At 41.6% G+C, this 26,054-nt stretch overlaps 2 protein-coding genes across 3 annotated transcripts in view; one reads left to right on the forward strand and one right to left on the reverse strand.

Moving 5' to 3' along the window:
• Positions 1-26,054, reverse strand: part of BRF1 (BRF1 general transcription factor IIIB subunit) — a 172,910-nt gene that overhangs the window by 81,741 nt on the left and 65,115 nt on the right. Inside the window, exons 4-7 of the mRNA XM_082283858.1 lie at positions 21,632-21,663; positions 12,796-12,868; positions 4,426-4,575; positions 2,749-2,842 (exon numbers count right to left, since the gene is read on the reverse strand). Of these exons, the coding sequence (XP_082139984.1) occupies positions 2,749-2,842; positions 4,426-4,575; positions 12,796-12,868; positions 21,632-21,663 (349 nt within the window). The remainder of the gene's footprint in view (positions 1-2,748; positions 2,843-4,425; positions 4,576-12,795; positions 12,869-21,631; positions 21,664-26,054) is intronic.
• Positions 7,444-10,873, forward strand: BTBD6 (BTB domain containing 6). 2 transcript variants are annotated; one of them, XM_082282989.1, is made up of 5 exons: positions 7,444-8,033; positions 8,283-8,580; positions 8,775-8,865; positions 9,142-9,260; positions 9,491-10,873. In XM_082282989.1, the coding sequence occupies exons 2-5, from the start codon at positions 8,372-8,374 to the stop codon at positions 10,521-10,523; spliced, it is 1,452 nt and encodes a 483-aa protein (XP_082139115.1). In that variant the 5' UTR covers positions 7,444-8,033; positions 8,283-8,371; the 3' UTR covers positions 10,524-10,873. The 2 variants fall into 2 exon arrangements, with proteins under 2 accessions (XP_082139115.1, XP_082139114.1); XM_082282988.1 differs by lacking the exon at positions 7,444-8,033 and having other exon boundaries at positions 8,081-8,580.

Raw genomic sequence — 26,054 nt, forward strand, 5'->3', positions numbered from 1 at the left:
CAAGAATTATTCTTACTAAAGATAAGACAAAATTTAGAGCACAGAGAAAGCATGCAACAGGTGAATAAAAAGATGAAGGGGTAGAGCATTTAAAGGTTAAAAAGGCAGAGGCGAAGACACGTGCATTGAACATAGGCACAAATGTGAGGACTGAACTAAATAAAAGGATTGGGTTTATTAAAAGTTAATTTCTGCTACCTCCACGGATGATTACATAGAAAATAACAATTTGACTAATTAGTTAATATTTGTACAGTACTTTGAATATATAAAGTGATATATAAGTTAATATAATTTCAATTAGACTGGAAATGAGATAGAATTATCAGTGCATTTATTAATATTTAATAAGTTCGCTTTCAACAACAGCAACAAGCTTTACATTTTAATTGTGTGCTTCAAAACATAAAGCTAGAAGGCCCTGTGAAGTAACTACAAAGTTTTCTCTACCACTATTGCCAAAAACCCACACATATTAAAAACAAACAAGCACTGCTTTTTAAGCAAAATTAAGAACTCTTGATTGGAAGATGAGTGACTGCACACATGGGCCATGCCTTGTCACTTTTTCCTTCCAAAACAGGTTCTCCTTATGACCAGGTTGTGAATTTTTATAACCTGGAGATACGTTACATTTTTGTGAACCTCCTCCTAAGAGCTACTCCTCCGGCTCAGAGCAGTGAAAGAGGACACAGCCTCCAGGCACGCGGGCTTGGTGTTCTCCAGCTGACTGAGAACAGGGTGAATTAATCCAGTCCCACCAGCTGCACTGCCCAGGACCAGAAATAGTGCCCTTCTCAGGGAAGGGCTGCCAGCCCTTGCTGAGGGTCTCCCCAAAACAAGAATTCCCAATCAGGATTTCCTAAACAGCATCGTTCCCGCATCCTCATTCACACATTCCTGTCCCCTGCCAGGCAGAGGCACATCGTATAGGGCCTTTCCTTGCAGATTTCTGCCATGGGCACCAAAAGCAAACCCAGCTTCCAGTGGTCTGTGCTTCCCCAAGAAACCAACTAGGAGCTAAATCAAACCACACAGCAGAACCTGCAGGCTGGAAGTGTCAGCATTATCTGGACTCATGTTGGGTTTCACTTCCAGAGCTGTCAGGGCAAAGCCATCAGCAGTGAGCACAGCATCCAACACCTTCATAAAACACAAAGCAGCAGCAGCAGCTCCTTACCAACCAGAGTAACTATAATTAAAAGGAAATAAAACTGCACATCAAACTGAGAAGCAAAGGAATTTTTAAGACTGTGAAATAAGTTCTTATTCATTTAGACAACTTCTATTTGATGGCATTTTGAAAGGAATTCTTGAAAGAAAAGGAAAAAAACTGGAGTGCAGAAAGAGTTATTCAAAGGTATTTTTTTTAATTTGCCTTCGTTAAATACTATATAACATGCTCGTATTTGAAAAACATCAATCAAATTTATAGATTCGTGATAAATAGTTGTAATTATAGCTGCCTGAAAATAATTCAGCTGTCACGTTTACCCTGTCAAAGTAAATAAGGCTGTCATTTTAGTTGATGTGTGTGACTTGAGTAAACATTTCAAAGTATGAATATTGAAGCAAGATCTTCTCGCCTGAAACAATTGCTCAAATTAATTTTCCTTCCAACTCTAATTTATTATGCTCATTTTCTTAGTAAGTACAAATTCTTTAGCTATTTAACCAAAGCATCTTGGAGTAGATCGTGGTGCATAACTCATTAATCATAGAAAATGCACAACTAAAACACATGACCTTTTGGCCAGAGGAAAAAAAGTGGCATTGGTAATGCTCCATCCTTATAGCTGTAGTACCTCGAAGCATTTAAAACACTTCAAATTTATCCCTATACCATGCATAGGAGGAAAATAGCATCATTCCTGTTCCACTAATGAAGATCTGGGGCAAAAACATTTTCCACAATTAATAAGTGACTATTTTTAAAAGGTATTAGGCTTGGTTAGGTATGCTTAAGCTGCTTCCAGTAAGATGAAGAGAGACACTAAGGAAGCTTTCTATGGACAAACCTTGGGGGAACAAATATCAGAATATATTGGTGATAGAAAAATTTCCAGCTGTGGGCAACAGAAATCATGGTATTTCAGTTAGATCATTTTTTACTCAACCTATGGGGAAAGAGTATGTTGCAACTTTTCAAAAGTAAAATGACAGAAACAGGATATCTGCTTACATCACTAAAATATGGAAAATGCTACTTGATCTTTAAAAAACCAAACACACGAAAAGTACTTGGAAAATTCCCACTTTCAGGGGATCCTTCACTGAACTTGTCATTAGACTCACTGTGCTGTCTTCAATTTATTAGCAGTGCAACACTACCAAAAATGAACACTGCAGCAAAATATTTTGAAGAGTTCTGTTCAGTAAAAGCTTAAAGACAAGACTCTTCACCACTGGATTCAGGATTAATGAAAAAATCACAGCAGACTGTCAGCTTTGAGAATCAATAAATTATTTTTTCTGAGGACATGACAATATTGTTAATATTACTGACACAGCTTTTTTTGCCTTACCTGTTAAATAGGCACAGTGCTCCTTACCATCTGTGCTAAGCATGAGGCCTTACGTAAGAGGCAAGGAGGTGTTAGTACTTTAAAATGACCATCTAAAACAGGTACTTTTTTAATTCGTGGCACGTGTGAAAATAACCTAATTTTCTCCAATGCACATTTATTTTAGACTGTGTCACTGTTCAGTACTGTAAATGAAAGATAAAAGCAATAAGACTGCACTGACCTTTTCCTTAATGTAGACTCACAAACCTTCACCACCCTGATGACCTCTTTAACAGTCCGTCGGAAATCATGCATTCTTGCCGCCACTAGCAGAGCTAGAGAACAAGCAGGGAAAGTTAATATCAAAAAGAGGGAAATTTCCTGAAGAAAAGCAGAAAACAGTCAGGTAACCATACCCTCTCTCTGTTCCTGCCTTCAGCTAAATAGCTATAAATGCTTATGCTCAGCTGTGTCCTTGAATACTGGTGATGGACTTGACTTTAAAAAATTTGCTCTCTACCCACTAAGCTGAGCACAAATTGCACCCTGAAAAATTCCGTGCTTTAGTATTTGGAACCCACGGTCATCTACAGCACAAGAACATTTCAATGATCACTTATTTTCAGTTATCATGTTTTTAGCAGAACTCACTGAATTCTGTCCTGAATAAGATCTCCAAAAAAACACTGAATGTGCCTAAGCTGGTCTCCTCATTGCTGCCACTACTATCCCTGTCTTGCTGGTGCCCAAGTGCTCTCCTGCAAGATGCTCTGGACAGCCAGATAACCAGTTGCATTTACATGGTGTGTTGATTCAGAGCACCAGCTCTGCTTTGAAGCACTACCCCCAGTCATCATACAGTAGCTCACTGTGCAGAGCAGTTAGAAGCATACAAAAGTGCTTTTTTACAGGAGAAACTAAACCAGAGCTCCACTTCTGGTATGTGTTTAAAGTGTTCCTAAAGGGAACATCAGGGCTGAACTAACAACTGGTCCTTCAATCTATGTGTGGCACAGACATTTAGGCCAGGGAACCAAACTAAACCCAGTCCACAGTCCAACACGTGAGCTGCATATTGCATGGATGGATAGAGGGGGCTCAGCACCACCTGCTTCCATCTATTGATCCATGTCTGTTGAATTAAATTACTTGCTCGTGTGGACACAGCCCATGTAGCGCATCAAAGAGCAGACCGCTCTCCCATAGTCTATACTCAAATTTTTAGCAACGTGCAACAATCAAGTACTATTAACAAAAAGGGGCTAGAAATGTCAAAAAGATTGCATAGTCCTGGGTATCCAAAGGTTTTGAGCATTACTTTTCATTCATGCATACACATGTAAGATCTTTCAAATAAAATAAAGCACATACATGAACCCATGAACTACCTACACTCTTTGTTACTCTGACCTCACTGGCTACTATCTTTTAACGTGGCCCTCCCAAACCCATAGGTTTTATGCAAGCATCATGACAGCAATAGATCTTGGAAAAAGATGAAGAAAGAGAGAAAAATAATTTCACAAAACAGGTCAAAGAGGGCACTTCTTGCATAAGACTCTGTGTAAAGACATAAATCAAACTGCTTGCACTAATGGTGTCATTTTAGCTGACAAAAAAACCTTTTAGCAGTTAGAGCCTGCAGAGTGGGGACAAGAAAAGCACCAGAAAGGAGCTTAAAAAAAATCCAAACTGTAAGCTACAAAGAATCTGAGCAAGTACTGTAGGAGCAAGGGCAAAAACGAAGTTAGAGTTTCAGAAGCTATTTCGATGAAGACCTATATAATCTGTAGATGCCTGACAGAACAAAACCCCAAGAATGTAGATACCACCAGTGAAAGGGGAAAGTCCTCATCTGTTCCAGGCTTTCCCATCCCACCTGCTGTGGGGGAAGGGATGCACCCAGGCTCTGACATACCCGCTCCACAGAGCCCCGAGGGCCGGCGGCCGGTGTGCATCCAGTCCCGCTTCATCCTCTGCAGCAGCCTCAGAGCTGTCATGGACACCTCGTGGTTCTTATCCCCAAACTCCAGCATGTGTGCAAAACGAGGAATATACAAACATGGATCTGCAACAGAAAGGAACACAATTATGTCTAACCCTACCATCGATTCAGGAAACGCAGCGCAATGAGGCTGCTGTGTTTGTCTGGCAATCACATACTGTGCTGCAGGGCCAGATCCCCTGACCACTAAGCTTTAGAAGCACCTCTTTAGATAACCTAAAACAAAATACTTTCTTGCTTTATAGACAAGAGATCTTTAAAACACTGCACAAGCATTCTTACACATTTTTCAGTGCCCAAGGCTGCACAGGCTGACTCTGACAAGTGAGCAATGTTACTGGTATCAGTGAAATCATGCCCAAAGTGAAGCATTTACAAAAGCTTTTGCAGAATGAGGACATGATCTAGGCCCAAAACTTCTAACGTCTCTCAAAAAGTAACAAGGTAACTTGCATGTTTCATCTCAAACCTAACTACAAAGTAAGCTTCAAAAAAATTTATTTGCTTAAAATCCTCCCTAACAGAAATGTAGTTACCTTCAAAGTCAATTCTAGCTGCTTCTCAGACTCATATTGCAAGAATACAAAACACTGCTTATGACAGACGCTAAGACAGACTCTCCATCAGCATAAAGTGCTGGAACCCAGTTAACATCATTAACACTAAGACAGTTTACATCAGCCACAGATCTGCCTCCAGATGTATAAACTTATTTCAAGCGTTGGTGTTATCAGCTTCAAACTAACCAAAATATGTCAGTATGGATTGTGCTCTGCCTAAACCAATTTATAATTTATCAAACAATCTTGTAAAAGCTACACTTAGCACATGTTTACTCTTAGTTGAGATATCAATTTCTCATTTCCTGCCAGCCTTTTATCACTTGACCGAAAATCCATGATGTACGGTAAATTGTTAACTATTAGTCTCAACTCAATTTCCTCGGCTGATCCCCTATGTGGGCACTTAAACTGATAAAGATGAAAATCCAGCTCAAAACACTGGAAAAATCTTAGGGATTTACAACTAATCAAAGCAGTCTCATTTAGCACCAAGTTCTAACAATGATGCCCTGTTGCTATCCATAATTACCAAGATCACACCATAGGTGATAATGCCTATCAGCCCCGCAGAAGCATTTAAGTGAAAGCACTTATAAAGCACGAACTTCCAACCTCAAACTTCCTCAAAACTGAAGAAATTCCAGGCTGCAGTCCCCTCCTAAACATGACCTAAGAATCAAAGGTTTAGGAGAACTTCACCAATCCCCATGATTCTAAGGACAGGTGTTCTGTACTTCCAAGTATGATTTTACTTAAGCTCTACTCTAGAGAAATGACCAATTCCAAATTTAACAACAAAAAACCCCACCGTTCGGAAGCCATAGCCTGGGGTTCAACATACATTTAAACTTCGCTCTTTGCACTACAGGAACACGTACAATGTTACAAAGCAACGTCTGGTTTGCTTTTCCATCTCGTCTTACCCGGCGAGTGACCAGCTTCAGCTCCTGCAGCCGCCAGAACGGAGCAGGGCAGAGCAGAGCAAGGAGCCACTCTCAACTCTCTCTCTGGAGCTGAGTTTCAGAGCTGAGTTTCGGGAGCATTTACACATTTGCATTGTAGCTATTCAGACATTTCTGCTGACATTCATGCCCACAGGTCATTTGACAAAACATTGCACATCGTTAATTTGAATTCTGAAGCTACCAAACAGTCAGAAAATGAATACGTGGGTGGGTTTTAAATAGCAAGCCTTGAAGAAGCCAAAAAAAAAAAGTAAGAGAGTGAATATATGAATCAGAAGCAGAACCCGGGTAAGCACAGACATGTCCTGCATGGATGCAAACATTCGAAGATAAATAAATAAATAAATAAATAAATAAAATGTTAGAAGCTGCAAACTCCAAACACGTTGCTTCCTTCCAGGGGCACCAAACCAGCACGGGTGCACTAAGGGCGCCCTGCTCCCAGGAGGGTCGCCTTTGGCTTTGGGTGACCTCTGGGGCTGAAACCTCTCCACTCAAGTGAGCACCTTCCAGTTGGGCAAAACCCCGTTGGTTTTCCTCAAACGGGACGCTGGGGGCCATGAAGCAGATCGCAAGAAAAAGATGATTTCATGTTTTAAAAAAGAAGCATTTGTTTTTCCCAAGTCTTTCCCTTCTCTCCTGATCCCAAATCTGACTTGGAACTCGGACTTTTGGAAGAACTTTGATGCCACACAGAAACTAAGAGGGATGTAAGAACAATTTGGAGCGCTGTTAAAAGTGCTCCCCACCGAAAGTGGTTCCCGGGCCGGCAGGGCCCGCAGCGAAGCGGGAGCCGATCCCCGCTGCAGGTCGCCCGCAGGGAACGAGCACAGTGGCGGGGGTCAGTCCTCGCCGAAAGATCCCGGAGGATGGGCGGGCCGGGCGGGCCGGGCGCGCTCAGGCGGGGTACGGCGGCTGCGGGGAAAAGGGAGGAACCCCGCAGGTCCCTCGGCCGGAGCAGTCCCGCCGCGGCCGTGCCCCCCGCGCCCCGGGCGGCGGCCCCGCGGCTCCCCCGCCCAGCGTAGCGCGGTGCGGCGGCGCCCCCGCCCGGGCCGCCCGGGAACGGCGCTGCGCGCTCGGGGCCGCCCCCTCCGCCCCGCCGCGGTCCGCCCGCGCTGCTCCGCGTCCCTCCGCGCCTGTCCCGCTGCAGCCGGAGCGGGACAACAGGGCGGCGCGGGGGGGATGATCGCGGGGGGGATCGCGGGGCTGGCTCCCGGCGGGCGCCCGGCGCTGCGCACGTAGGCGCGGGGGGGCGAATGACGGGCGGGCGGCGGGGCGGGGGGCGGCCCTTCCCCCGCCGCGCCCCGGAGCTCGCCATTGGCGCGGGCGGCCGTGACGCGCGGCGCGGCCGCTGCCTCTTAGTGCGGGAGGCGGAGGCAGGGCCCGGCAGAGCCGCGCCGAGCCCGGCCGCGCAGCGCTGCATCCCACTGCCAAGGGAGCGCCCAGGGCAGCACCGCATCCCGCCCGCCGCGGCGGAGCCGGGGCGCCCCGCGGGCAGCAGCGCCCCTGGCGCGGGCTGGAGAAGCGCAGAAGAGCAGCAGCGCAGCGGTGGCGGCCGCTGCGGGGACCGGAGCAAAGTTGGTGCGAGCGGCGGCGGGGCCGCCCGGGAGCGGGACTGCAGGGAGTCGCCGCCTCGGCTCGGCCCGGCCGCCGCGGATGTGCCCCCGCCGGGCCGGGAAGGACGGAGCGGAGCGCTGGCAGCGGGGATCAGGCGGCTGGCTGCGCTTCACCCTCGCCGGGCTGCTGCACTCGGAGGATTTGTGGATTGACTCTCGCTCTTGACCCACCGCCTCTGCCGGATTCCTGGGGTTTTGTTGCTGGATTTTGGCTTTTTTCTTTTTTTTTTTTTTTTTTTTTTTTTTGTTGTTTTTTTTTTTCCCACTAATTTTTCTCTACCCGTTCCTCGGGGAAGGAACTGCCTGCCGGCCCCGCTCGGGCTCCCCGCTGCAGTCGTGGCAGTGCCGTGGAGGCTGGGACCCCCCCACAAGCCAAGGTGAGCGCTGGCACTGATCCGACACAGCATCACCCCTTTCCCTCCGGAAAGGTGCGTCGGGCCGGTAACCAAAGAGCGGGCACACACTCCTTAAAAACCAAAGGCCACCCTGCATCTAGAAGCGTACAAAATATCCTCATAGTGGGACTCGCATTTGGGATCTGTTAGTTCTCTTGCTCATGCCACTGCCCCCTGGTTGCCTCAATGGCAGGATCATGAAGTGTTTGACTTTTTTTCTTCTGCTTCCAGAGACCTTAAAGAAGTCCAAAAAGAGTGTGAGGTCAAACGGCAAGGTGCCAGGATGCTATGAGATAGTGCCCCTGTCCCTGAAGAAGAAGATGGCTGCAGAACTTTACCCTGCCAGCACCAACACTAACATTGCAAACAGCAACGCCGCCGCCGCCGCCACCGCTGCCAACAGCAAGAAGAACGCCCTGCAGCTCCAGCAGAGCGCCCAGCCGCCCCCGCCGCCCCAGCTCCAAAACCTCAACAACAACAACTTGGAGAGCGCCAACTGGCAATCCTTCCATCCCACGCTGCGGGAGAGGTAAGGGCCAGGCCCGCCGGACCCTCCCCGGGCGGGCGGGAGAGAGAGAGGCGCCCGCCCTGTGCACCTGCGCCGCGGCTAGGCGTGAGCGCAGGGATGGGCTAGAGCCCCGGGGGCCGCCGGCGGGAGGCTGGGGCGCCGGGCGAGGGGCAGCCCGTGGCTAACGGGGCTTCTCCCCCCTCCCCTGCTTGCAGGAACGCGCTGATGTTCAATAACGAACTCATGGCTGACGTTCACTTCATCGTGGGCCCGCCAGGGGCATCCAAGAAAGTTCCTGCCCATAAGGTTTGTGCAGATAATTTTTAGCTTTTTAATGCTGCTGTGCAGGTCGCCTTCTCCCCCTGCCTTACAACTAGGTTCCACTTTTTTTTTTCCTAATTATAGCTCTTGTTTAATCCCAGAAGTAATTCTCATACACTGCAATTAAAGGGAACAGTGTAAGGCAGTGTTCTGCTTCCACTGCAGCTTGTAACTTTCGCTAAATGTAGCTTTTAGGAAAGCCAGCATGCTCAGCTGTTCCTGATCCATGTTACTGAGGCTTCTCTCTCTTTTATTTTCCAGTATGTTTTGGCAGTTGGTAGCTCTGTCTTCTATGCTATGTTTTACGGCGATCTCGCAGAGGTCAAATCTGAAATCCATATTCCAGATGTGGAACCTGCAGCCTTTCTAATCCTATTAAAGTAAGTGGCCACTACAAGTCTGCTAATTACATGGACAGAGTCAAAGTAGCTTATAAAATACACATCTCCTAATTGGCATTGTGCAATATGCACTTACTGCTGTTTACTTAATGTGCTGACAAATACTGAATGTCAGATTCACTGCCAGCAAAGACGACTATAGATTATTTTCATGGCCTACTTTTTTTTTTTTTTTCCCTGAGAAACTAATTTTTTTTCCCCCTGTCTAGATACATGTATAGTGATGAAATAGACCTGGAAGCTGACACAGTTCTGGCTACACTCTATGCTGCCAAGAAGTACATCGTGCCGGCCCTAGCAAAGGCTTGCGTCAATTTTTTGGAGACCAGCTTAGAAGCAAAGAATGCTTGTGTCCTGCTGTCTCAGAGCAGGCTCTTCGAGGAGCCAGAACTGACGCAGCGCTGCTGGGAAGTGATTGATGCTCAGGCAGAAATGGCACTGAAGTCAGAGGGCTTCTGTGAGATAGATCAACAAACACTAGAGATCATTGTAACCCGGGAAGCACTCAACACCAAGGAAGTGGTAGTTTTCGAAGCTGTTCTCAACTGGGCAGAGGCTGAATGCAAAAGGCAAGGGCTACCGGTTACGCCGCGCAACAAGAGGAATGTATTAGGGAAAGCTTTGTACTTGGTGCGGATTCCAACCATGACTTTGGAAGAGTTTGCCAACGGAGCTGCCCAGTCCGACATCCTCACCCTTGAGGAGACTCACAACATATTCCTATGGTACACAGCTGCAAATAAACCCAAATTAGAGTTCCCCCTGACAAAAAGAAAAGGACTCGTGCCTCAGCGCTGCCATCGGTTTCAGTCGTCTGCATATCGCAGCAATCAGTGGAGGTACCGGGGGCGATGTGACAGTATTCAGTTTGCTGTAGACAAACGGATATTTATAGCAGGACTGGGATTGTATGGGTCAAGCTGTGGCAAAGCTGAATACAGTGTCAAAATCGAACTGAAGCGCTTAGGTGTTGTCCTTGCTCAGAATCTGACAAAGTTTACCTCCGACGGCTCCAGTAACACCTTCTCTGTGTGGTTTGAACACCCTGTGCAGGTTGAGCAAGACACATTTTACAATGTAAGTGCTATTCTTGATGGTAATGAACTCAGTTACTTTGGACAAGAGGGAATGACTGAAGTGCAGTGCGGGAAAGTGACGTTCCAGTTCCAGTGCTCCTCGGACAGTACTAATGGAACCGGAGTACAAGGAGGACAAATACCTGAGCTCATTTTCTATGCATGATGCATTTCACCTTGATTGTATTCCAGTGCTGCAATGATGCACATTAAGGGATTTTTTTGGTTTTACTACGAACTCTGCAGCAGTATGGAATGTTATGCTACTTACCTATCTGCTACATCAGGCTATACAAATAAGTGAAGGAATGCTCTTGAATTTAATCTTATTTTATTTATTCATAAGCTATTTGACTTAATAATTAAGACTGCAACATGCAGAAAAAATGTTAAATTTTGCACGTACTGTGCATTTATTTTGTATATAGATAACTAACTTGCAGACTGCAGCTGACTCAAACAGAATGTTCTAAACTAGAGCAGTTTATGAATCTGTGAAATATAAAACATTTTTACTTGCCCTAAATCCTGTGTATTTGATCTTTGCTGACCTTATGGCTTGTGTATGTTAATTCATGTACAGCTAACAGGGGTGATGACACTGTAGTCTGGTCTTTGTGTGCATTCACACCCAGCAAATACGAAGGTTCCCTCTCTTGGTAACTGAAACTATCCATCAGCAGCCTTTATTTTCCCTTCCTTAGAAAAGGGGCTGACATTTGTGGAAGCTCAGGTTTTTTGTGTGTTGCCCAAGCTGAAGACAGACAAACCATCAATGCAATCAAAGCTGATCAAAATCATCCTCTGGTTATATTTGAAAACTCTGAATGCCCCTTCACTTGCAGCATCTGTTAACCTCCAGCCTGCCCACCAAACAGCAACACTGCCACTTGATCCTGTCAAACTGCACCCCTCCCTTGAATGGCCAGAGTCAAGACACACAGATGAAGTTAATTAATTCAGTGACAGGCTGCATCACAAATTTAGCTCAGGGCTGTAATACTGGCAAGTACTATCTGAATTTACATCCCATCCTTATACAGAGCAGCAGACATTAGAGAAATACTTGCAAGATGGTTTTTAGGTTCACTTAAGATTGCTAATTAGAAATAAGCCACCTTAAAAAAAAAATAGCTGTTATATCTTTCTTCCTGCTCTATCTTTTTTAGAAAACACAGTCTCAGGCACTATCAGCAGTCATTTCATGGTAGTACTTTTCTCAGAAAGTGATAAAAGTACATGTTTTTTCTTAAAGGTCTGATGATCATTACAGCTGAGCCAATTAGAAATATTTACTAGATTTTATAAATCTTACAATGACCTTGGAAGAGAGTACTCAAACAGCAATCTCAACCAGTATTTTTTCTGTGTATAACAAGTACCTCTACACCTAACATGTTTGCCTTTTCCCAAGCTGCATTAATTTTCACCTTGAAACTAAGCTGCAATGCAAATCCTGCCTGTTTTCTCTCTCTCTAAAAAACCCCAAAGAATGTAATGAAAAACAAGAAGGGAAGTGAGTTAGTGAAAACAAGACCTGTCTACCAGAGCTGGAGCTGTGCTGCCGAAGCCAGGTGGCCACAGTGGCCGATGGCTGCGCGGTGCCGCACGCCCCGGGCGCTGCTGTGGCCACGCTCCCTGGCTGAGCTGCTGCTCCCCTTGCTGCAAAGGCAGCAATCCTGTGCCAGCCCAGTACAGCTGAAGGGGTGTGCCTGCGCTGTTGTTCTTCAACACAGCCATCTGATTCTCTCGGTACAGATTAAGGAGAGTGGGAGTGAGAGTGGGTAAAGATGCAAGGCAGATAATTCCTGCACAGAGGTGGATAACAGTCACAAGACCTCACTATAAATGCACTCTTTTATCTGGAATTGGCACAAATTCCCTTGGCTTAAACCCACAACCTAGAGAATGGCTTTTATACCCTTTTGACAGGTTAAAACCCACCTTCTTATCACAGTTATGATTTCAGTATTGACTTATTAAAAGTTATTCACGTTTGGAAAAAGTTGCTCCTCATTTTCCATCAAGCCATTTGTATTTCAAGCACTGAATATCTCAGCTACAGGTGATGGACAGATAGGAAATTTGGCAAATACTTATCAAATGTTGCATCTGTGGAACTGAAGCATGACAGGCCTGTAGGAGCTTGCTGACACACACAAATTGTTACACGTCAGTCCATTGTCTTACTATAGCCTAAATTACTCTTGGAAAAAGCAACAAAACTATTTGCAAAAGAAAACAGCATCTAGTTCCAAAAAAGCTCTTAAATAAAGGAGAACAGGCTCTTAGAGTCAGCAATGCTCTGCCTGGATTGATTCCAGCTTCACTTTAAAGTTACTACTTGGGTATTAACATACAATACTATGTATATATACACATATACATACATATTTTTGTCAAGTAACCATGGAAAAGCCAAATCATTAAAAAAATACCTATGGCTGGAGCATTTATGCAGAGTTCTCTGGCCAACAGAAGGAAAGTTTTTCCCAGCACATAGACATTCACCTATTAAAAGACAAAAAAAGCATTATGTAAATCTTAAACCACAAATGCTTTTAATAGAACATTTATATGGGAAGGAGAAAACCCCAACTTTTGAAATCTTAACCTGCTCAAAAAATTCAAGTTATACAAGCAATATTCATATGTACAGGATAATACTCAGTGCTTGTCAAAATCTGCACAAATTAGCATTGTAAATCAAAGCATAAGTTCATATTGAAAAACTTATAAAAAGTCGTTCATCATGCTCTTTATGGGCTCAGTGCTGCTCTGTAGTACAGTTTTTCAGTTGTCACATTACATCATAAGGCATTAAGTAGACTTCAATGTAATATCAGTATATATATAGAGTGTCATTTATCTTGTACCATTACAAAACCTGAGCAAATACAAGTCAGTGCAAATTTCAGTTCTGCATGATCATCTGTAATGGCATAATTAAGTATTGCACAAGCACACACCAAACTTTTCACCAAATCAAGGAGTGGTGCTACATGCCCCAAGGGTTATTTGTCATTTCTTGCTGTTTGGACATTGGCTCAGATCACATTAAAAACATTAAGAAAAAAAAAAAAATTCAGGAAAACCCTAAACCACACCAAACCTGCTCAGGCACCAGGGACAGAGCTCTGCTCCCCTCCCCTCCTTTACTGCTGCACCCAGGAGGATGTAAATTGAGGAGAGGAGTTACTCTTCATACTCTGATTTGCAATTTATAGCCCAGACAACTGTATTTGTATTTTACAAGTCTGAGGAAGTTTTCTTTCTCTATCTTAAGATGTGTTTTTGTGGTCAGCAAGAAAGGCAGGATATTCTCCAGTTCCCAATCAGTCTCAAACATTCCCACGGAGCTCCATGAACACCTTGCTTCCCCCAAGGCATATGTAAAGGTCAAGGTTAGTATAAAAAACTCCATCCTCCTACACTCCAAGCAGGTAGGTTTTTATTTTGTTTGGTTTTTAACAATGGTATATATTCTACTGCTTTTATGGAACAAAACTGCCCCTCTCTTTCGTATGCCTGGATAGTGAAGTTGTTTACTAAGCAGTGAATTACACAACTGAGTTGATGATTATGGTACGAGCCTATGGAATTAAAAAACTATTGCTCTTTCCATTTCATCAGAGAGCTTTGCCAACATTAGTTTAAAAGTAGGCTTTCCTCCCAAGTGTATAGATGCTTCTACTAAGCTAGCAAAAATATATGTATCTCAGCAACAACAACCAAACCCCAAAACAACCGACATATTTTCACCTAGCCCTTCAAAATGTTTGTGTGAAGATGTTCTTAATGTGTATTTTTCTCAAATATAGAAAAAAAATCAGAAATTAGAACTTCAAAGAAATCCTCAGAAAGATCACATATCCTGAAAGTGACTGTGCAATCAATTATACGTGATATGATGGTAATTCATTCCATATTTAGTGAAAAGTGAGTCTCTTCCACACTGTGTCTGACCAATGGTTGGAGTGGCATAGAAGATGCAAAAATACAGCCTTAAATTTTACTGCCCTTTTTTTTCCTGAAATAGCAGACAACATAGAAGCACTATTCTCAGGGAAGGAAAAGAGCAAAACATACCCCCTGAAAGAGAAGTATATTTTCTAGGAAGTAAGTCACCAAATTTTATACAGAAAAAACAAGCACCTACTGAATCTGGCAATTCATACTGGAGTCTGAGAACATGTGACTTTCCATGAGCCACAGAGACAGAACAGATACCACTAAAGCAAAGTGTCTGCAGTGTTTCAGTTGGCTTTAGATTTTCTGCAAGCTCAAAAGGGGTTGTTTTGACCTCTTGTCTAAAAAATATTAACATAAAGAATGAGGGTTTGGCTGTAATTTCAGCCTTCTAAGCTGGCTGACCAAGTTACTATAAATCTTAAACCTCATCACTTAGATCTTGTTCTGCAAGGACGATTTCACTGCACAAATCAATAAAGTTACTTCAGTGGAGCCAAGTACATATGACGTTTCCATTAGAGGCTTCACAAACTCATCTAGTTCCTTCATTTTAGTCTAGGAAAAAAACCATAAAACTCTAATCCAAATAAGTATTTTTCCTTCTAGCCTTTTTCCTTGTCACGACATCCAAATGCTAGATGTTTGTCACCATCAAACCACGTCACTCTCTAAGAAACTCCTCCCAAGCAAACTTTCCATAAATGCAATAATAAAGAGCAAATAAATATGAAGAGGCATAAAGAAGCAGGTATTTTTTTCTAGTGAAGTTCTAACAATCAAAGTGATTGCCAAATTAAATCTAAAGCAAAGACAAATTAATACTAATGTGCTCAATGACTATCCTTCTTTCCTTGGCATAACTAAAAGTCTCCTGATCCATGGTTTATTTGAGAAGTAATGCACTTAAATCTAACCTGCTTTTCCACTTCACTCACATCATCAGTGTTTTATGACTGATTTCAAGGTGCAGGCAGTGTATTTGCACAAAATAATAAATTAAAATAAAAATGGCAAATGAGGGAATTTCTTTCTTTTGCTCACAAGTACATTTTTTTGTAGTTTCTGGTTGCTACCAATTTAGAAAGAAAGCAAAATATACAGTACATTCCATGTTCTGTATTATTTTCCTCATGAAGCTCACACATTTTTAATGCCAGGGTCACAAAAAGAATCAGGAATAGATGATTGCTTCCAGTTTTCCTGGCAAATCAGTAGGAAAAAAGACTTCAGGCCCTCTCAAACAATATGCTTCTCAACTTTAAAAGTTAACAGATATTCACAGGTTCTGGGGCACTTCTCATAAATGAAAAATTAAAGATGGCATAAAGTTCACCCAGAAATCTGTAATGCCATTGAACTCCTGAAACATGATATTTAAGATCTTCTGGGTTTAGTGAAAGGTGGCCCTTTCACTAAAATTTTATTCTGCTATCACTGATTTCACCTACTACACACACACAAATCCCATGATAGATGAGATATAAAACAGGCATTTAGAGAGGGTCTTTCTTTACTCTCATCATTTGGTTTTTCTGCACTCCATTAAGCTTAGAAAATTAAGAGAATTAATTTAGAGGCCTACTTTAATTTCTAGTTCTTTCTTCATTAAGAACTTCTTATAAAAATTCATATACTCCAATCCATCAAAAGCTTAACGCTCCAAATTTAGAATCATATGACATTTGCATTTATAAAACCTAATGTTATATGAGTTCTTAGAATGGTGAATAAACAAAAATGCCCTTCTAAAAGGATGTCTCTGGCTTAAACTTGAATTGCTGCAGCTTTGACGCTTACCACATCAACTTCAGCTTCTTTTCCCCTTAATTTAAAAGGATCATTCTGAAAAACGGTATTTCTCCAAACTCTCCCCAATGAAAACTGTTGAAGTGAGACAATTGTTTTATACACTTTCATAAGATGTGTGCTCTTTTTTTGCAGATTTTCACCAGATATTAAAATTTTCTAAACTTGATGCAATCACTAGGTTTAAGCATCAACACCTAAGACAAAAGAAGGATGTCAACCTCTGTTAGAGAGGAGATTTTAAAATATCTGCAAATCCTGATAATTTTTACCACATTCTCTTACATTCAACTCGTATTTAACAGAGTAATTTTACAAGCATGTGGACCCATCACAGATTTTTTATTTAAAAAAAAAAGCAAAACAAAAAAACAAGTAGGTTCTTTAGCAGGAAGATATTTTTCAGACAAAAAAGGATGTGCTCACCAAGGCACTGCAAAAGCCTCTTTTTACAGGAGACCTTAAGATTCTCTAAGATGTTGTCCTTTACCAATAGTTAATTTCTGTTCTCATTATCAAACACATTATGTTAATTAAAAGGGGCATTTAGTGAAGGAATGGCTTCCAGTTATTCAGTTACATCTTCACAAGATCCTTCTACTTGTTTTGCTCTTTGCCCTCCACAGTATTTGTTGGAGACAGTCTTTTCATTTCACATCTGTCAGTCATCAGACACTGATTTCAAAGGGACACTTCCAGAGAGACTCTCATCCTTTCATAATTTCCTCTTGCTTTCACATCATGCCTGATCTGTTCACAAATACCAATATACTTCCACTTTCAGAAATAACAACAAACACCTCATTTCCAATAACACAGGAATTCATCAGACTAACACCTTCCAGAATTTTAAACTCTCTTTGGGAAACAGGGAATCTCCCATTCATACAGTTACCAGGTTACCAGGTCACGTTAACTTCTGAACAGTAGCAAAAAATAAAGCTGCCACCACTGAATGGAAGGGTTTTGTTGACCCTAAGTTCCATACAGTTATAAATCAATAACCCTTCTACAAGCAATTTCCAACAAGGCTTTTCAAGACCATAGTGTGGCATTCTGGCAAAGTACTACAAATGGTGACAGTGGTTAAGATATTCCTCTAGAAAGACAAAGACCGGGCAGTTGGAACACGATGAGAATTCACACTGTGAAACATCCATGGCTGCTTGCCTAAATAATTAAGCAAGCATGAAAAGCAAATGAGTTTTTAAGGAGAGTGGCTGTTGCTGGGGAAAGAGGCACCTGTGGTTATTTGATTCATTATTAACATTTCTAGTGTAGTAATGCCTGAAGGTCCCAACCAGGTTGTTTAAATTAACTCAATCAACAGCAATTTGCATAGGGGCAATAAAGGCAAATACAGTCAACATGTTAATAACTTTAAATGAACAAAGGGTATTAAAAACTGAAGCAAACCAGTACAGTCTTTAAAGGAATACTCTGTTTTACCTTTCTTCATGCAATAAATTGAAACTTCCTGTTTTTTGGATCCATACTGCAATTAGAGCAGTCAAAGGTAACACACAAAAATACAAACAAGTACCAAACTCGGCTTGTCAGGCTGTCGTTCAAAAGAGACACAAATCAAAATTAAGCAGCTTCCTCTGATACTGTGCTTTAAAGCACTGCCATCAGTCTGGGGACTCCAAAGGGAGACTCTCCTTCTGCTAACACACAGCAGTACAATAAGCCATCATCAAACCATCTATGCAAGAAAGTCAGAGAGTAATCATTTGCTACACTCACAGAGGAATCAGGGAGCCCAATGCTGCCTTTAGATTACATAAATGAAAACAAGTGTCCAAAAATAACTCACAATAAAAATACGTCTAGACAAGAAAGTACTGTTACTCGACTAGACAAACTGAAGATGAAGACATAGGGGTGAGAGTTGTGTTTTGAAGCAGAGAAGAGACCAAAGGAGGACTAGACCAAGCAAATACTAGTTACTGATTTTCACGTCTTGTGCATCCTCTTCCCTTACCTAGAACCACAGTATAGTTCAGGTTGGAATGGATCTCAGCAGGTCTCCAGCCCAACCTCCTGCTCCAAGCAGAGTCAGCCAGAAGAACAGACCAGGTTGCTCTGGATCTTGAGAGCCCTGATGGATAAAAACTGCAAAACTGCTCTGAGCAACCTGTTTCCACACTTGGCTGCCCTCAGAGTGAAACACCTTTTCTTGATATCAAGTAGAGACATCCCATTTTCATTCATTATGTCCATTGCTGGTAATTTTCCTGCTGCACACTTCTATAAAGAGCCTGGCTCTTCAGATGTCTAAGATCTCTTCAGTGAACATCAGCCTTGTTTAACAGCAGGACCCACCACAAGGCACACTAAAAATTATATTCTACAAGGCTGAAACTGGGGATCAAAGCACTGCCAACCCCTCTTCCCAAAGTCTTTTACGACCCCATTGCAGAAACCACGACACTGGAGATGACAAGAGATTAAAAAAAACCCCAGTCATTTCTGAGGATGTGAAAGGCAGCCTTTCACCACACCAAGATGAAACTTCAGCCAAATAGTTCTCCAGGTGCAAGGAATGGGATGCTAGGAAAGATGGGAGAAAACCTAAACTGTTCAAAACTTGGCCAAGGCTAGACAGGCTTTGCAGCTCTCCTAAACAAGTCAGGCCTGTCGCTTAGATTGGACTAACAAAAAAGCAAACAAAAGGCCTGATTGCAGACCTCTCTAAGGACTATATTTGCAAGTAAAATGCAGGATCTGAAAATATAAGCAAGTACTTTCCCTGTCAGAGACTGATGACTGGTCGTCCTTCCAACTCAATCAACAAGCAGCACAACTGCTCGGCACAAGGAAGGCGCCTGATTTGTACCAGTGCTCTGGACATTTTCAGTTTGATTCAGATCATGCTTTGAAGTCCAAATGTATCAGAGGCATTCTGAATCTGACAACACTTTCAACAGGAGATTTCCAAGACATAAGATGTACTTCACGTGAAGATTAAACAGCAAAGAAATTGCCTTTCCAATTTAAAAAAAAAAGACCCAAAAAAAAAAAAAAAAAAAAAAAAAAGACATTTTGTCTTTTCCCAAGATGGCAGCAATTTTGAAGCTCCAAAAATTATTATGAAAATGCAGCAGATCTCCAGTGGAACAAGACAAACTCCCACATCTCAGTCATCAGCATAAGAGGAAAACTGATATGACTTTTTAAACAGACTGCCATTAACAGTGAAAATTAGTCTACTCTATTGCTAAGTTTTAGCAGCACTATCCTAAAAGCATATTACACAGTAGGGGACAGCTTTTTTTTTTTTTAATTTATTTTTAAGTCCCACAAGCAACTGAAGGAAGACAAGAAGGGAGGCTGTACAAGTACAAACCAGAGCCTAGGACGTCATGCTTAGGATTTTCTCTACCCTCTTTTTAAAAAAAAAAAAAAAGAAAAGGCTAAACAGATCAGCAAGAAAGAAAGAATATAAGATAGGTCATTAAACAAATACTGAGTTGCAGGTAACAGCAGGTTCAGGACATGGTTTAGTGGTGAACATGGTGGTGGCTGATGGCTGGACTTGGTGATCTTGGAGGTCTTTTCCACCCTTAATGCTTCTATAATTTTTTTGCCTTCAAATGCACTGAAACTTATTTCAGGGTGTTCAGTAATTCAGCCAGTAGCGTCCATGAAGACAATCTGTAAGGACATTTCATGTGGTGACTTTCTTACAGAATTCCTGCAGTTGGATGACAAAGAGCACTGCAGGTCACTCACCTCCCACTGCAACTGAGCTGCATCAAGAACATTCTGAAGGAAAATCTCAACATTCACTATTAGTTTCTAAGCAAGAGTTGGTGCAGGTTAGCAGCAGCTCAGTTTTTAGTCTTCAGATGTGATTTTTTTGTGATATAAACTCAATACCTTTCTCATTTCACCAAGAAAAACAGTTACCTGGACCACTGTGACAAATTTTGTACAGATGAGTATGAACAAATTAAATACTTTGGAAAGACAATACCACTGCCACTACTACTACTGCTCTCAACTCTTCTTCTTCCTTAAGGACATTTATATCCCAACTTCAGGATGGGAGAGCAGTTCTTGAAAAAAAGAGGGACTTCAAGGTAAAATAGTACCATCTAATGAACTATTTTTAATAAACTAATTATTTCTTAGGTCCAGGTGTTGTGGGCAAAGACTGATCTAAAGCACAATGTATTGAAATTTTCTGCCTGGGCCACAAATGTTTTGCTACCAAGGTGGTTTGGTTTGTTTGGTTTTGGTTTTTTTTTCTTGGTTTGTAGTTGTGGTTTTCTGTTTGGTTTGTGGTTTTGTTTGTGGGGGTTTGTTTGATCTTTTTTTAACAGACTTGGGGTGGGAGGAAAAAAACATCAAGCTAGAACCTGAAAAACTCATTTATGTATTTTTAAACAGGACTTTCTGGATAGCTACAGTTAACAGTAATGTGTAACATTCCTATTTGCTCAGATTCATCTTAGAGAAGTCATAAAGTAGAGCTCATCAGAAGACAGTTAAATGCAGATCAAGATACTGAAATCCTGGATTTTTCTCTTTCAGAGGTTGATTATTTCCCTACTACTAATGTATTTCTGTCTCTCCCATCTTCTCAGTTACTTCTCTTTAACCTTTTGGTCCTCATAAGCCCCATCTCAGCATCTTTTCTGGCTGGAATGCACAGAGGGGAAAAGACAAATCATTCAATCTTTCTTGTCTGTTTCTGCTGACAATACATCTTTTCCTTTTCCTCTTATAATACCTATTCTTCTAGTTCACATTGTGACTATTCTTCATATTACTGTGATCACTCTATTTCAAAACCATCACCATGAAAAATTACCTGTGTTTAGAAGGAAACAAACCTTCCATTCTACTCATGCACTGTTTGGTTGTGAGCAATCAAAGTAATTCGATCAGAGTTTAGCAAAGAGAAAAAAGTAACTAAATTTCAGAATTAAAGATTCATTTGATTATTGCAATTCCAGCAGACTGCTTCAAGCAATAAATAGTCTTCAGAGGGATGCCATTTACTAAGACAGCTGGGAGGACAAAAATAGATGCAAGTAACCTACTCGCATTGTATGTAAAACAGTTGTAACAGAGAGAATGAGGGTAAGACAACATATGTCAGCAGAGCTTTCTATTTCCACAGACAGAGCAAGTTCCTATTCCTCTCAAAATACATTTTATAAAACACAGTTCTGAAGTGCACAAATACATTTACACAGCAGTACCTACTAAAAAGGTTATTTTTGTCTTCAACAACTGTTGTTTTAAAAATATGTAGCATCTGACCCTGTGCCACTGCAGTGACTCTGAATCCTGATGAAAGGATCAAACTAACTCTTGCTACATTGTTTGTAGCATTAAAAGCAAAAAAAATTTTGAACATTTAATTTTACTGAAAAATTACTCAAATTTCCAAACCCCGTGGTTTTCCACTCAGATTTTTTAGAGAAAAATTAAAACATCTTAAACAATTGAGAAAAAAAGTCAAATTTAAAAAGGGTACAATACCTGAAGAAGGTCGCTGAGGTCAAGTAACATGTCTGTGAAAGAAGTCAAGGAATATACATGCTTGTTGAATGTGACAGTATTTCTTAATTTCATTTCATTAGCAAGCCAAATAAAGGGAAGAAATAAACCCAGGTTAACTGTCAAAGAAACTAAACATGGGTTAGGTCCATTCACCACTTATGCTAACAGCCAACACCCAGTTAATTGTTCAGCTGCCCAAAAAACCCTGCCAGCACCTGCTGAATTTACTGCTCAAGTTGTCTCTGTGAAGCGATGGTCTCAAAGAACAAGCCAACACCTCGTGTGACCTACAATACTCACCATATCCTGCAGCCTAAGAAAGACCCAGTGGTAAGGGGGTTCTCTGCTCTGCTCAGACCCCACCTGCAATGCTGCATCCAGCTCTGGGATCCCAGCACGGGAAGGACATGGACCTGTTGGAGAGTGTCCAGAGAGGCCCAGCAAAATGATCAGAGGGATGGAGCACCTCTGGTATGAGGAAAGGCTGAGAGAATTGGGATTGTTCAGCCTGGAAAATAGAAGGCTTTGGGATGACCTAATTGTTGCCTTCCAGCACCTGAAGGGAGCCTACAAGAAAGATGGAGAAGAGCTTGTATGGAGAAGAGCTCGTAGTGACAGGATAAGGGGGAATGGCTTCAAACTGAGAGTAGGGTTAGATTGGATATTGGGAAGAAATTTGTTACTGTGAGAGTGGTGAGGCCCTGGCACAGGTTGCCCACAGAAGCTGTGGCTGCCACATCTCTGGCAGTGTTCAAGGCCAGGCTGGATGGGGCTTGGAGCAGCCTGGTCTGGTGGAAGGTGTCCCTGCCCATGGCAGGAGGTGGGACGAGATGATCTTCAAGGTCCCTTCCAACTCAGGGCATTCTATTATTCTATGATAACTAAAAACATTAATAGCATCAAGATAGAATACACTTAAGAATATAAAGCATTATCAGTCTCCTATGCCATCTTAGGAGCCCAGAAACACTGATGGAAGAGCAAACTAAGAAAACTGAAATAAGTTTCTTTTGTTCTCTTCTATGAGGACCTGTCAAAGATCTGGGAAGGGAAAGCTGCTTTGCCTACTCCCTTCTCCAGCCAAGCAAAATCAGCTTTCAGTTTTCACTCCCTTCGTGATATCCTGTGGTGCTGCAAAATATTAGGTCACCATCTACTCATTATGGGCACACTTGGGAAACATAATAGTTAAAAACAAGCCAAAACACTACAAATTTCCATTAGATTTAACTGAAAGCAAGCACACTTATGAATGCATTGTCTAAACAGTATCCAAAATAGAGAATAAAAAAAGCACCATGAAGCCCAAAGTGCAAAGGTAGCCTTTTGCTGCTGTTAATGAACACATGCCGGATCTCCTATCAGCTACTCAGGTGTGGCTTACATGTTGTAAAAGGCTTTATTTTTGAAAGGAGTGTCAAGGTAAAGTGTGAGAGAAGGGGAGAGAGTGAGAGAGTGAGGCAGGCAAAGAAAACATGTATGCAGGGCTCTATGTGAGTTTTTGTATGCAGCAATGTGTTAAGAAATCCAGCATTAAATAAAATGTAGTTTGGTGCATCCTGTGGTAACATAGTTTTAGTGAATGTTCTCCAAGTAAGCCAGAGAAATACAGTACACATTTCTCCTAAACATTATCAGCTGTGGAAGGAAAGTAATTCAGATAACCTAATTAGTTTATACATAAACATTTTCCTTGCTAAGAACTTCTGTCCTTAAGCATTTCTACCCTTAGTTTGCATTTGAAATTGTACGAATGTACTCCAACTTTGTTACAAAATTTAATACATTATGTTAATATTATTTGGTGGAAATTAATTTCCACATTAAAAACCACAGCATAGCTGGGTAGTTAATTAGCTGAAAATTCAGTATGGCTCTGAAAAAAATCAAAAATCCATTATAGGTAGTATTATGCAAGATATTACAGTAATCTGAAATTTTAACACAGTAAGGAAACTGCTAACAAAAACCATCTGTAAAATACACAGCTTAGAAATATACACAGAGCAATACTGAATTCAGTGCACATTTTTTATAAAAGTAGTGAGAAAGGAGAAAATGGAAAGACTTTAGCAATGCAATTGCCAAGGAACCATAATAATTGTCAGCTCATCAAACAGATCTAGGAAGAAATCGCTATGCCAATTTTGTGCTCAAGAAATATTCTAAGTCTGAAGATGTTCCCAGCTCATTACTGACTTGAAGTGCCTGATTATTCTATGCCCACCCTGAGATACTGTCCCCACTGAGACAAAGTAAAATTATCACTCATATCTGATAGATCTCACCACAATTTTGGGGGGGGGGGGGGGAAAGCATTAAACACCAAACGAAAAGCACCTTACAGGTCATTGAGGCACCAAAGTGAGTAACTGAGTGGTCCTAGAGCCTGGCTGCTGTCACTGGAGACGAAGGAGTTGGAAGGAACATCAGTGCCAAATGCTAATTCAGATCTTAGGTGAGCCAGAGAGGTACTTTTCTAACCCAGGCATTTCAGTTACAGTCATGAAATCTGTATACCAGAGTATTCCTCAACCTCCTCAAACTGTTAAACACACTTTCGGTGGAAAATTACTAACACAGTACAAGGGCTTAGGCTTTACTACTGTCAGGAAAACAACCCCACCTTTTTGTCCAAGAAGAAACAGAGAGCATGGGATGTATTTATAGCAACACAAGATCAGAGCTAAGGAGTTGGGAAATTCACTAGCATGGTTCAGGCAGCTCTGAATCAGTTCAGAGCTACACTATAGATGCTTTAACATACAGTTCCCCTGCTCCTTAGAGAAGTTAGTTCAAGTGTCCACCAAAATTGTAAGCAAAGGTCACAGTAAAAATGTGGCACTTCTGGATTTCATCTAAGGTAGCCTCCAGCAATCTCTCTCCCTGATTAGATGTGTAGCTACTACAGCAAAGCAAAAGGGGAAACTTGAGTCACGCAGTAGCTCTGGGTTGGCCCTTACTATGAATATTGTGGGCACGATTATCAGCAGGAAGTGGTTGTAAAAACAGGCTGTTGTTTTCAAACTCCTTTTCAGAGCTGGAACAGTTCAGGAGAACATACAACAACAGCTGAAAAGAGCAGATAATACTTAATATGTATTCAAAAATTAAACATTCCTAAGATAAATGTTTTCTTTGAGGCTGGAAGAAAACAATGATCATTTTACATATGGAGACTGCTACCCACATGGAATAGCTCTTAAAGGGATGGAAAGCTACTGGTGCTGTAGATATACACATGCAAATAACAGGGCACAAAGGGACTTAGGTTATAAATGTTCCCAAATCTAAAAAAAAAAAAAAGAAATGGGAAATAAAAAGCATTAACAGTTTTAATTGCTTTTCCTTTGCTACTCATTCTTTAAGCAAGTTTCACCAAAGTATGCAACTGACTGTCCATCACTAGTAATGTCTAAATGTCTAAATCAAGATGAGGTAAGTCTAGAGGCACTACTTCAGAAAATTAAATCCTAGGGAATCCTTTGACCAACATGATGCAAAAGGTCAGATCGAGCGGCCAAAATGTTCCTTTTCTGCCTTTATAACCCAAAAATCTGTGGATAATATGAGAGCTCCATGATTCACAGCAATAATGATCTCATTCTCAGCACCAGAGGAAACAAAAGTTCATGAAGAAATGAATAGTACCGGAAAACTAAAACCCAAAATACCAAAACAAGCATGCATTTGCACTTCAGAGAGTCCTACATTTTACATATTCCAGCAATCCTAAAGTACTTGTGTAGCAAAATTCCCCTGATTTTCAATAACAATATCTAGCAGGAGGCAAATCCACCATTTGCAGGAATAAATTGTGCAAGATGCTGTTAAAATAAACAACTATCATATAAATAAAGTTGCTACCCCTCCTAAAAAAATCTTTGAAAAATTAAAATCTTTAGTGTTTGACAAGGTACAGTAATCAGGAAACCTTCAGATTATTTCATGCTCCTCTTTCAAAATTCTTCCACTGTGTAGGATGTCATATCTGGGAGACACAGGCCCGTATTAAAAAGCACGGAGAAGACAAAGGGTCTAGTATTAATTTTAGTTAGTTAGTTAGTTTTTGTAAGTTACCCTTGGAACATTTTTTACTTATTTTTACAAGCTTACTACAAAAGCAGCCATACCATGGAAGGAGGACTAGTGCCAAGGAACTGTGACTGCAAGCCACTCAGCAGAAATTTGACATCCACAATGAAGTGTCACCTTTATTCAGCTAAAGCTAAAATGCTTCCACAAAAACTAAAACCTGATCCATTAAATATATAAAATATTTAAACATAATCTCACTTTCAGTACTCAACAGCAGCAATTCAGCTGGCTGCAAATAAAAAAGCAAAGCTTAATAGGAAATGTGTCTGAAAAGCAAAAAAAAAATCTGAATACTAAAACAAAA

This window comes from Coloeus monedula, assembly GCF_965178545.1.
Source record: "Coloeus monedula genome assembly, chromosome: 6".
NCBI lineage: Eukaryota > Metazoa > Chordata > Aves > Passeriformes > Corvidae > Coloeus > Coloeus monedula.